General features: G+C 36.4%; 2 protein-coding genes and 1 pseudogene across 2 annotated transcripts; all 3 read right to left on the bottom strand.

Annotated features, from left to right (window-relative positions):
* Positions 1 to 3,405: 3,405 nt before the first annotated feature.
* LOC118712929 (olfactory receptor 4A15-like) lies at positions 3,406 to 4,323 on the bottom strand. Its single transcript, XM_036427204.1, has one exon. The coding sequence runs from the start codon at positions 4,321 to 4,323 to the stop codon at positions 3,406 to 3,408; it is 918 nt and encodes a 305-aa protein (XP_036283097.1).
* Positions 4,324 to 8,820: 4,497 nt separating this feature from the next.
* Positions 8,821 to 9,498, bottom strand: LOC118713065 (annotated as a pseudogene).
* Positions 9,499 to 11,402: 1,904 nt separating this feature from the next.
* LOC118712921 (olfactory receptor 4C12) lies at positions 11,403 to 12,399 on the bottom strand. The gene has a single exon (XM_036427180.2). It carries the CDS (start codon positions 12,321 to 12,323, stop codon positions 11,403 to 11,405), a length of 921 nt encoding a protein of 306 aa, XP_036283073.1. The 5' UTR covers positions 12,324 to 12,399.
* Positions 12,400 to 12,820: the final 421 nt, after the last annotated feature.

Here is a 12,820-nt window from a genome sequence, read left to right as displayed (position 1 = left end):
GCTTACTATGGGCTCCACTGAGCATCTTCACATCCATGTATATTGCATTTTCTAGGTCACAGGACCCTTAGATAAAGAAGCATTAAATACCTATCTGAACCAGATGAAGATTTCCATGATGTGCTGAGCCCCCCTTCCCCCTGCAAAAATGTTGGTGGTTTCCAGCTCAACAAAGATATGAATGAAATTTAGCAACCCCAAATGTTGTATGTATTACTTCTAAGATTTAAAGAGTACATCATTAAGTTTTTCTCTTAATGATAAGGAGAAAAAGATGGAGAAATTATCTTTAGTTTAGAAGAACTATCTGATATGATAAATGTTGCTGTGGACTAAACTACGACTCAGACCTGCAGAACTAATATATGCATAGGTTTAATTCTCTATGCCCCTTCCAGCTAAATGCAAAGAACTACTAATGTTTTCTGTTTATGTGAATGATAGACATTTTCTAGATAAGATTATGTTTGCAATAGCCCAGAAGCTGAATTTATGTTCCAATAAGAATGATATACTGCAAATATTAACTGATACATATGTTGCTTCAAAATGTACAATCATCCACAGTAACTCTCTATAAACCACTTCTATTGTCATATTTTTTAAATAAAACTTAGATATGAACATACTCTAAATAAGTTAATCTATTACATTGATAACATTATAATAGTTCCTTAAAGGAAGAAGTTAGGAAGGATGTGGGAGCTATGGTAAACATTATTAGTCAAATATGACTGATCAATCTAGCCAAAATACAAAGTCTAGGCTAACTGGGCAAAGTTATGGGAATAACATGGTCCATGACCATTAGAGGATTCCACAAACCCTGCCAAAGTCTTTCACTACCCTAGTAACAGAAAGAAATGATACTGACTCCAAGGGACTTATAACAGAAAGTTACTCATGAAATACAATACCATTGGAACTCCATATTCCTAGTGCTCATATGTTCTTGGAAGTGTTTGCTTTATGAACCTTCGATGCCTGGAGGTTTGTCAGAAGCCTAATCCCAACACCCTGTTTTGAAAACTGAGATTTAAGATTCAATAATTCCCTGACACTGACACAGTGGTCTGATGCAGCTCATTTGAAAGACAGCTCCTGGAAGACATTGGAATAACACAGAGGGACTTCAGTCCATGCTTCATGAAGCAGAAGAAATACCCAGACAACTTCTGCCTGAATTCCTGGCACACAAAATTTTGAAATAAAACTGCTTTGTTTGTTTTTAACGCTACAAAAATTAGAGTCTTGTGCCATGAAGCAAAGATAACCAGAGCAAAAAGTAGAACCTGAAAGTATGGTACTGCCTCAAAAAAATTTCAGGCATGTGGCATCGACTTTGGTCCAGGAGACATGGCAGCTGGAAGGGCTCCCAGGCTTCTGCAATTAGAGATTTAAAAGATAGAAGGAATGTCTTTTTGTCGTTGTTGTTTTGTTTTGTTTTGTTTTTTGTTTTTGTTTTTTGTTGTTGTTTTGCAATTAGCTAAATGTCTGCCTTAGTCCATTTGGGCTACTGTAACAGAATACTATAGACTGGGTGGTAGACATCAAATATTTGTCTCACAGCTCTAGCAGCTGAGAAGACCACAATCAAGGTGCTGGCAGATTTAGTGTCTGGTGAGGGACTACTTGCTAGTTCATAGACAGCCATCTTTTCACTGTGTCCTTACCTGACATAAGGGGCAGGTGAGCTCACTGGGGTCTCTTTTATAAAGTCACTAATTCCATTTATGAGGATTCAACCTTCATAACTTAATCACCTCCCAAAGGCCCCCTCTATAAATACTGTTGTATTATAAATAATTTAAATCTTGAATTTGGGGAAGACACAAACATCTAATCTACTAACAATGTGCAAGAGTAGAAGAATCAATTTTATAAATTGTGATAAAATTAAATGCTTGCTATTATTTGGTGAATAGTATTATGTTTGGGAAGACTTCATGATGACATATCGGTCAGACTTTCAACAATAAAGATAAAATTTTTTAAAGTGATACAAAAAACTTCTATGTAATAAAAATAGAGGTAAAACTCGGGATATCAGATTTTCATAGTGTGATTTACCCTTGAGAAGGACCCATTGCCCCCTAGTCTTAGCCCTTTATGAATCCAGACTAGATACAGAGGCGGAATCATAAGTTTCTTTGACGACATGCTTCCTACCATATTAGAGGCAATCGGTGTTTTTCTGATGCATGGAGATGTTATGAATGAAGACTGTCAAATAAAACAATATATTCTGGCCTCTTTATTACATAATAATCTGTATTAATAAGAGAGGTAAAAATAGTATATATTGTCAGCATCTTTCTTAACAATGATATCATCAAAAATATCTGGTCAAGTTCTGTATTGTATGTTTGAAGCCCATGAATTCTAAATTACCTAGGAATATTAGTGGATTAGCTTCATGAAAATATAACACCAACAAAATAGATCCACATGAAAGGAGAAGATATGATTTCTCAATCAGAAAAACACATAAGATTTTATTTTTCTGCACATCTGCCTTGCTCGTTTAGATTATTTATATATACTTAGCTTCCTTATAATTAATAACAGCCCTCTAAAGCATCATTCATTCTCCTTTAACCTTCACATGCTAAGCAATATGAAAACAATTATATTTTTTAAATCTTTTGCAGATACAAAAATAAGAAATATACTTCAAATATTATATGGGCTATCTTTATAAGGGGGAAACTGAACTAAGTTTTTACGTTCTATTTCTTTTATTTTCTGAAACTATAAAAATCACTATTAATTCTGTAAAAGATTCTATTATTTAAGAGGAAACATGAAAAAAATCTTCCAGTCACTAAAATATATTTACAGTATTAACTATAGCAAACTCAACACATAGAACATAAATCCATAGTATCAACTGAAACATTTTACACATAAAAACTGAGCATATATTTTTTCCAACAAATTATAAAAATCTTAAAAATATTAGGAAACCATGAAAAATATTAAAAATATATTCTGATCACTGGAAGTACTCACAAAATAAATGTTTTTCATCATGACCCAAGTATTAAACCTGAGGAGACATTTACTACAGTTAAATAATCACACATGGCTTTCCTGGAAGGAACAATTCTTCATTAAAAATAGGTGCATCCTAGCCGGTTTGGCTCAGTAGATATAGCATCAGCCTGTGGACTGAAGGGTCTCAGGTTTGATTCCAGTCAAGGGTATGTACCTCAGTTGCAGACTTGATCCCCTGGCTCTGGTCAGGATGTTTGCAGGGTTTATTTCTTTCGCATCAATGTTTCTCTCTCCCCCCACCCCCCAACCCTTGCTTCCTTTCCACTATCTCTAAAAACCAATGGAAAAATATTCTCCGGTGAAGATTAATAACAACAACAAAAACAGGTGAAACATTTCTCTGCTGCCTCATTTTCTTCTTCTGATCCAGAGCTTTTTCATGGCACTTTTCATCTCTTCATTTCTTAGCGTATAGATTAAGGGGTTCAACATAGGAGTGATAACGGTGTAAAACACAGTCAAGGATTTATCAATGGGTAAGGTAGAAGGAGGTCTCACATACATAAAAATGCAAGGGACAAAGAAGAGGACCACCACAGTAATGTGGTAGCTACAGGTGGATAAGGCTTTGCGCCTCCCCTCCTGACTGAGCATCTTCACGGAATGCAAAATGACCCCATAGGAGATGAGTAACAGCACAAAGATGACCACACAGATGGACCCATCATTGGCAACGACAATGAGGCCAATAACATGGGTGTTAGTGCAGGCAAGTTCTAATAAGGGATACATGTCACAAATGAAGTGGTCAATGACATTGGGGCCACAGAAGGGAAGGTTGTAAACAAAGACAAGTTGAACAATGGCATGTAAAAAACCTCCAACCCAGGCCAACAGCAGCAGAATGATACACACTTGTTGATTCATGATTGTCAAATAGTGCAAGGGTTTACAGATGGCCACATAGCGGTCATAGGCCATGACCACCAAAAGTAAAATCTCAGCACCACCAAATAAGTGCCCTATAAAAAGCTGGCTCATGCAACCTTGGAAGGAAATGGTTTTCTTCTCATAAAGTAAGTCTATAATCATATTTGGGGTGAGTGTAGTAGAATAAACAGCATCCATAAATGATAAGTAGCCAAGAAAGAAGTACATTGGAGCATCCAGGCTTGGGCTGACCATGACAGTCACAATAATGAGTAGGTTGCCCTCCATTGTCACAATGTAGATGAACAAAAACACAACAAATAATATTTTCTGGCCCTGAAGACTCTCCGTGAGCCCCAACAGGATAAATTCTGTCACATTGTTCCTCTGTTCCATAGCTCTTTCTGTATGTCTTATTTCAGACTGCAGGACAAATTACCTGTAAATATAATTATTACTTGTGACTTCCTGAAATCTTGGGATAATCTGTACATTCATTCAACAAAGAAGCATTATGATTTATTGTGTTGCAGTAATTCCAGAGATTATAAAATACAAGGCTGACTGAAACATGGTCCCTAACCTCAGCAATCTTACAGGCCAATGAAGAGGCAAGTAATTGGAGATATATGTGAGGAAAGGAGACATTATAAGATAAGTAAGTTGCCAAAAGTAGCTTCCCATCTGTGAGTTTAAAAGAATACATTTAGCTTATACCTTATACAAAAATAGAAACTGAGTCAAGGTTTAATTTTAAAAAAAAAACTAAAGGTTTGCTTCGTGTTTACTTTCTAATTAATAAAAGAGATGACTTTCTATACTCTAGAGATGGCAGAATCTTCTTATCTTATCATTGACATCCCAAATAGACATTGTTCAAATTTTTTAAGGATTTAGTAATAGATACCAAAAAGACAAAAGGAGTTTGGGGGAAGTAATTTACATTTTAGAAGACATACAAAGAGTTAATATCTAAAATAGACAAAGAGCTCTAAGTAATTTAACAAATTAAAGTTAAGCAAACCAATAGCAAAGTGGGTGAATCAAGAGAAATAAAGGAAAAACAAATCGAAATGACCAAAAAACATACAAGATGCTGTAACTAACCTGTAGACAGAAAAGTAGCAAGTGAATAGTTTTCTTACTGCAGAATTACCTTAGATTTTTAAAAAGTCATTCAATCAAGTTTGACAAATGCTACAGCATCCTCTAATTTTTAATAGATTGACAAACAATTCCTAAAGAAGATATTAACTGAACCTATCACAAAATTTAAAAATATCTGACTATTAAATATTCCCAAATAGTTATACTTGAAATTAGTTTCCAAGTATATGAAGTACATAATATTCTAACCACTTAGCTGTACATCTAAAACTAGTACAGAATAACGTTGAATGTAAACTATAATTGGAAAATAAATTAAAATTTTAAAAAACAATACTGATGCTAGAAAGGTAAATTTATTCTGGATCTTTATAATACGAAAATATACAAAAGAGTATTGCAGAATTGAATTAATCCCCACATATTCTACTAATCAAAAGGGTGAATATGAGAATTTACATAGAACAATTTTTTTTCTTTTTTTACACTTATTATTAAATTGATTTGGGTAACATTGGTCAACATGAACATATACGTTTTAGGTGTGATTCAAAGTTAATAAAGTAATATTGGTTAATAAAATTATATCATTTCAGGGTTACAATTCTATAATACATAATCTGTATATTGTATTGTCTGTTCACCACCTCAAGTCAAGTTTCCTCCCATCACCATTTATCCCCCCTTTCCCTCTGGTAATCTCCATACTGTTGTCTATGAGGTGGGGATTCTTTTTGCTTAATCCCTTCCTTTTTTCACCCAGCCCCCCTATCCTGCCCTTCTGATAGTTGTCAGTTTGTTGTCTGTAATTATAAGCCTGTTTCTATTTTGTTTGCTAGTTTGTGTTATTCATTAGATTCCACATATAAGAAAAATCATATGGTATTTGTCTTTCACTGACTTATTTCACTTAGCATAGTATTTTCCAGATCCATTACATAGAACTTCTAAAAGACAGATTTCCACACCACCAATGTATCGTTCAAAGTCTACAAAGTTCAGAATCATATGTATAAATTTACTTCCTGAGTTACCTGCATGATGAAAGAGCTTTTCAATTCATGTTCTCCGATGTGCTGCCTTCTCCCTTGTCCTTCATGCACTGATGCCATCTCTGTGGACAGAGAGAGCAACATAGCACATGCACCGCCACTGGAGTTCGAACTCTTTCCATGTGACCAACTCTGTCCAGGCTAATAGGAAATCTGATTCACTCCAAATCTGATTGTGAACAGAGACCCAAAATATCCATTGCCGGCAGAATTTGTCTTAATAACAAACAAATGTTAAACCAATATTCTGATTGGAGGAAAAAAATGTATATGAGTTATCTGGATAAATATTTAGCAGTTTGTGTTTTGTAGCAATAAAAGTGAAATATCATTTCCTAATCAATTATTCTGGCCTCTCTTCATAGAGCATTGTTGATCACTGGGTTACCTGAAGGATGGAGAATAATTTCATGTATATTCTTTATGTCTTGATTCCATCATTTCTATTCCTGGAAAAGCCAGTCATGTGAATGCTGACAAACATTTTCTGAAGTGAGGGACAAGGTCTATAAACATTTTATCTACATTGGAATTACAACACAGGTTACTGCATCATTCAATTGGTGCATCTCCAAGGGTGAGTCTTCTCTAATTAAATTCACTGGGACTTTGATCATAATATTGAGCGTAGACTTTGCTTCTCCAGAGATGCCACCAGGATAATCACCATGCAGAACATGACTTACAGAAACATGACCTTGGGGAAAATCAAAAAGGTCAAATGACCAAAAGGGGGAAGTTCAGTCTGGGCAGAAACAACGTATGTATAAACTCTCTTGTTTAAATCACGACTTTTAGCTCATTGTCTTTCATCCCTGGACATAGTTAGATAAATGCTATAGATCTCTCTTCTTGAGTCTTCCTTGAACACACCCTCTAAAGTGGCTCCCTGCTCTCTGTGTCACTCTACATCATATCACTTTTCAAGTACTTTTCACTCTGAAAGCAGCTTGATTTTTATGCTTTCTTACTTAGTGCCTATGACCCTCCACTACAAAGTGTTATGTGGTAGCCCTAGCCATTTGGCTCAGTGACTAGAGAGTCTGCCTGTGGGCTGAAGGGTCCCAGATTCAATTCCAGCCAAGGGCACATGCCCACATTATTGGCTCAATCTCCAGAATGAGGCACGCAGGAGGCAGACAATCAGTGATTCCCTCTCATCATTGATATTTCTATCTCTCTCTCTGTCTTCCTTGCTCTCTGAAATCAATAAAAATACATTTTTAAAAAAAGAACATGTTATGGTGTACATTTCATTATTCTGACATAGACCACAGCATTTAAGGTCACAACTTCTAAACCCAAAATAGATGAACTCAAATCCCTTTTAGGCACTTTCCAGTTCTAAGATCTACAGAAAACTAAATTTTCTCAGTACCAGCTAATTCTTCTGGAAAGCATTACTTGCTTCCATCAGGCTCTTATGGGGATTAAACAATAACGTCTTTGTAGCACCAGCCAAAGTGCAATAAATAGCAATAGCTTTTGTTATAATTACTAATTATTGTACTATAGATTCATTTGCCATAAAAAGTTTATTAAATTTTGGGGTCTTGCTTAAACTTATTTTAATGTTGTAGACATTCCTTCTTTTAAAGTGAACTCTTTATGCAGTGAATCTCATCAATCTCACATCAACCTGAGGGCTTCATCGTGATCTCCTAACAATAATATCTACATAGAGTTGAATGATAAATGTAAACCATAGAGTTTTTCAAAAGTCTAACAGAAATAGAGCACTGATGAAGAAGTGAGGGAAGCAACAAAGACAGTGACACTTATTAAGAACCCTCTGATTGAAGGCACTGTGAAGCATGTACTACCAACTCATCATATACATGAACCCAGATTAAAATCAGATCTTGAGAGATTGTGAAATACTCACAATGTTATATGAAGTAATGAGACAGAAGTCAATACTAGTTGTGTGAACTCCATACCCAGAGCTCTGCTGCTAACAGAGGCTGAATTAACCTAAAAGATATAAATGTCCTTGCCTAAGTGCAAGGGAAAAGTTATCTCACATGGTATTGGTCATATGAGGAGGTACCTTTTTCACCTACGGAAATAGGGACCAAGACAAGATACTCAAAGGTCCTCATCCAAACAGAGTGAGGCTCTTGCTAGTTCAAGAAGAAATATAAGTCAAGATCTGCCCCTATTAGAAGTAGGGTCAGCACCAGCCAATATTTTTTTCCTTTTAAATATATTTTTATAAGTTTACTATGTGCCAGGAACTTTCATAAGCACTTAACATATGTAAACTCATTTAACTGGACCCAAAATTTTATGATATAGGTATTATCATTACCATTTAAAAGATAAAAATAAGGGGTAAAATATATTTTTGTTTTGTAATTGCAAAGGTATTAAGCCTTCACTGCATGATTTACAAAGAATTGATTTCCAGAGAATCTACTCTGAAAGACCTTAAGAAGAAAATTCCTTAAAAAGGTGATTTATTAATAGGCTAGAGATGCACACACAGTCTATAGCACTATTGCTTAGAAACCTCTGGATAATTTGTTTAAAAGGCATACATTCCAATCCAACAGCAATCCTATTGAGTTAGAATCTAGTGTGCATTTTAACAAGAATTTCAATTGATTCTGAAAGTACACCAAAGGTTGACAACCAAATGGACAACAAATAAATTTTAATGGAATATTTTCATGATAAATTTTCACCAGCATACTTTTATGTGCAGTGTTCAGTTTGTCTTGAACCACGAAAATTATTTTCTCTTTGACACTGAAAAGATGTGAGAGGCACGGGTGGAGGGGACTTTGCGCCTCCCCTCCAAACTGTAGTTCTTTTGAGAATACAAGATGACCACATAATATACCATCAAAAGGAGGAAGTTCAGTAAGCAGATGAAGCCACTGTTGGCATCAACAGAGAGACCAAAGGTAAGAGAGTGTATGCAGACAAGTTTCAACAAAGGATACAAATCACACATGAAATGACCTATGACACTGGGGCCACGGAAGGGCAGCCAGACTGTGAAGAAAATCTGAATTCTTGCATGGACCAAGGTACCAGGCCAGGCCACTGCCACAAGAAAGCTACACACCTGTTGGCTCATGATGGCGGTGTAGTGCAGGGGTTTGCCAATGGCCACATCATGGTCATAGGCCATCTCAGTGAGAAGGATAATCCCAACAGCACCAAAAAGAAGCTCAGTGAAGACTTGAGAGATACTCCCTCTGAGAGAGATGATTGTTCTCACAGTAAGAGTGTCAGCTAGCATTTTAGGGTTCGTGGAGGAAGAACAGTAGCCATCTCACGTAAGACGTAAGTGAGTCAGGAAGAAGTACATGGGGGATCCTAGGGTCCTGCTGGTGCTAACGGTGATCATAATGAGCAAGTTGTCTGCCAAGGTGGCCAAGTAGACTATTAAAAACACCACAAATGAAAATGTATGAATTGCCGAAACCGGTTTGGCTCAGTGGTAGAGCGTCGGTCTGCCGACTGAAAGGTCCCGGGTTCGATTACGGTCAAGGGCATGTACATTGGTTGCGGGCACATACCCGGTAGGGGTGTGCAAGAGGCAGCTGGTCGATGTTCATCTTTCATCGATGTTTCTAACTCTCTATCCCTCTCTCTTCCTCTCTGTGAAAAGATCAATAAAATATATTTTTTTAAAAAAAGAAAAGAAAATGTATGAATCACCATATTTTGAGTCAGTCATAGGGGAATGAATATTCTCCATCAATTCAGTTCAGGTGACAAGTGACTTCCCTAAAAAGGAAGTTATGCTCGTCCTCAATGATACTATCTCTTAATGAATAAGTATATCCATGGAGTGTCTTACTTTTTTAAATTTATGGAATACAAAAACAAATACAAAACTGTATAAACTGTTTCGTTCACTTAATATAGACAAAAATATAGGTGCTTTTTTTTATTCTTTATAATTTCCTGACTTGTTTAGATTTTCTACAAGACAATGTATAATAAAATCAGAAGAGAAAAATATTGTGCATTGAGCGTTTTTTAAATTATTATATAAGGACACATTTGTAATACTTTAATAAATAATTTTTATATTGATTTGAGAAGAGATCGATAAGCTGTTGTTCCATTTATTCATGCATTCATTCATTGATTGAATCTTGTATGTGCCCTGACTAGGGATCAAACCCTGAATCTTAGTGTAGCTGGACAATTCTCTAACCAAGTGAGTTACCCAACTAAGGGTTTTAAGAGTCAGCCTGGCTGGCATGTCTCAGTAGTTGAGCATTGACCTATGAACTAGGAGATCACAGTTCTATTCCCCATCAGAGCATATGCCTGGGTTGCTGGATCCCCAGTGTAGGGTGTGCAAGAGGCAGCCAATCAATGATTCTCTCTCATCATTGATGTTTCTCTCTCTCCCTCTACTTTGGTCTCTGAAATCAATAAAAATATTTTTTAAGTTTTAAGAGTCAGTCGATCATGTGGACATATATGTGGCATACTCACAAATATACAGAGATGCATATATTTTACTCCAAAATTACTAGGCATATTTACCAATAAAAAATCCAATTGGTTCTATTAATTTAAGTAATATAAAAAGAGTCAAAGACGTGTAAGGATTCCCTCATAAGCCATACCTTTCCCTAGGGTTAGAGTTAGGGTTAGAGTTAGGGATAGGGTTAGGGTTAGGGTTAGGGTTAGGGTTAGGGTTAGGATTAAGGTTAGGGTTAGGGTTACAGGTGATGAAACTGACAGAAAGATGAAGGTATCAAAATAGCTATATCAGAAAGCCAGTAACCAGAACTTACCTATTTCCTATATCATGTCCTTAACTGTTGTTAACTTCCAAGCAATGATGATAGATCAGATAACCATAGTAGTTATCATTTATTGAGTCAGGGACTGTGCTGGACCCAGTTTATTGTCTAATACTAGTTCTGGCCCAAGGCAACCTGTTGAATTTATCCCACAATAAACAACAACAAATTCTCCAAAAGATTGTAATTCCAATGGAAACCAGCATCTCAATGTTACATAATATTAATAGGATTATTTAAACACCAATCTAATAATCTAGATTTATTGCCTTTTAGCTTCTAAAGATATTTCAAATTTCCAGGTAATTGATAAGTATTTATTAATTAAGAAGCAATAACTTATGATGACAAGAGTGTGGAATAGAAGCCAGTAAGTCTGGATTCCAGTGCACGCTTTAGCTCTGTGCTTCAGCAGCTAGCTGCAAGTATCATCCAGCCTCTTCTTAGGTGGATGGCGTCATCCACAGATCTAAGAGGTTTGGGCTAGATTACCTCTATTCTATCTGTAATGCTCAATGATTCCATTTAATCATTATTGTTAAAAAGTCACCTTTTTCCTCCAGAGCATCGTCATAGCATTTTTTACCTCAGCATTTCTGAGTGTGTAGATTAAGGGATTTAACATAGGAACCACCATAGTATAAAAGACAGCGACAGCTTTGTCCATAGGCAGTGTGGTTACTGGGCGCAGATACACAAATATGCAGGGCACAAAGAATAAGATGACCACTGTGATGTGAGACAGACAGGTGGAGAGGGCTTTGCGCCTCCCCTCCAAGCTGTAGTTCCCTAGGGAGCTCAAGATGACCACATAAGAGACCATCAAAAGGAGGAAGTTCAACAAGCAGATGAACCCACTGTTGGCAGCAACAAAGAGACCCAGGATGTGAGTGTCCATGCAGACGAGTTTCAACAAAGGGTACAAGTCACACATGAAGTGATCTATGACATTGGGGCCACAGAATGGCAACCAGACTATGAAGAGGATCTGAATGGTTGCATGGAGAAATCCTCCTGCCCACGCCACTCCCAGCAGGAGAATACATAGCCTGTGGCTCATGATGGTGGCATAGTGCAGAGGTTTGCAAATGGCGACATAGCGATCATAGGCCATCACCGTCAGCAGGATGATCTCGGTAGCACCAAAAATGTGTTCTGCATAGACTTGAGCCATACAACCATTAAAAGAGATCATTTTCTTTTCATGAAGGGAATCCACAATCATCTTAGGGGCTGAAGAAGAACAATAGATTAGGTCTATCAAGGAAAGGTGGGTCAGGAAGAAGTACATGGGGGAGTTCAGAGCCTGGCTGGTGGTGATGGTAACCACAATGAGCAGGTTGCCTGAGAGTGATACCATGTACAAGACCAAAAATAACAGAAACAAGACTTTCTGCATTTGGGGGTTCTGTGTAAGTCCTGTTAAAATGAATTCAGTCACATTCCTTTTATTCTCCATCTATGTGGTATGAGTGATAAAAACTCCAGGAAGGAATGCTTTACCTTTAAAAAAAAAAAAAGGAAGAAAAAAGGAACTTAAACCGGTAATAATGATAGTCAATAAGTCAAATATAAATAATCAACCAGGTAAGTTTAATGTAAAATCTATTTCCACTTACTTGATGAGGAATATACATATCATTCAAGTAAACTTCAAGATAGTACTTGAAATTATTTTTTTCAATTATTGTCACTTTTTGCTAGCCCTCAGATTCCTTTATTCTCTATATCTTTTTTATTTTAAATTTTATTTTATTTTATTTTTCCATAACCTTTTATCCCTTCTATGCCCTCAATTACCACACTGGCATCCATGTCCATGAACTCTCTCTTTTTTTTTCTTCTCTATCTATAAAAGCCTAAAATGCAAATTGTCCCTGCAGGAGTTTGACCTGGAGACCAATCACTTACTATTACATGCACTGACCACCAGGGGGGCAATGAGGAATGAAGGAA

This window comes from Pipistrellus kuhlii, unplaced genomic scaffold (genome assembly GCF_014108245.1).
Source record: "Pipistrellus kuhlii isolate mPipKuh1 unplaced genomic scaffold, mPipKuh1.p scaffold_m20_p_9, whole genome shotgun sequence".
Taxonomy (NCBI): domain Eukaryota; kingdom Metazoa; phylum Chordata; class Mammalia; order Chiroptera; family Vespertilionidae; genus Pipistrellus; species Pipistrellus kuhlii.
Note: the sequence above shows the minus strand (reverse complement) of the source record. Positions and strands in the feature narration are given on the sequence as shown.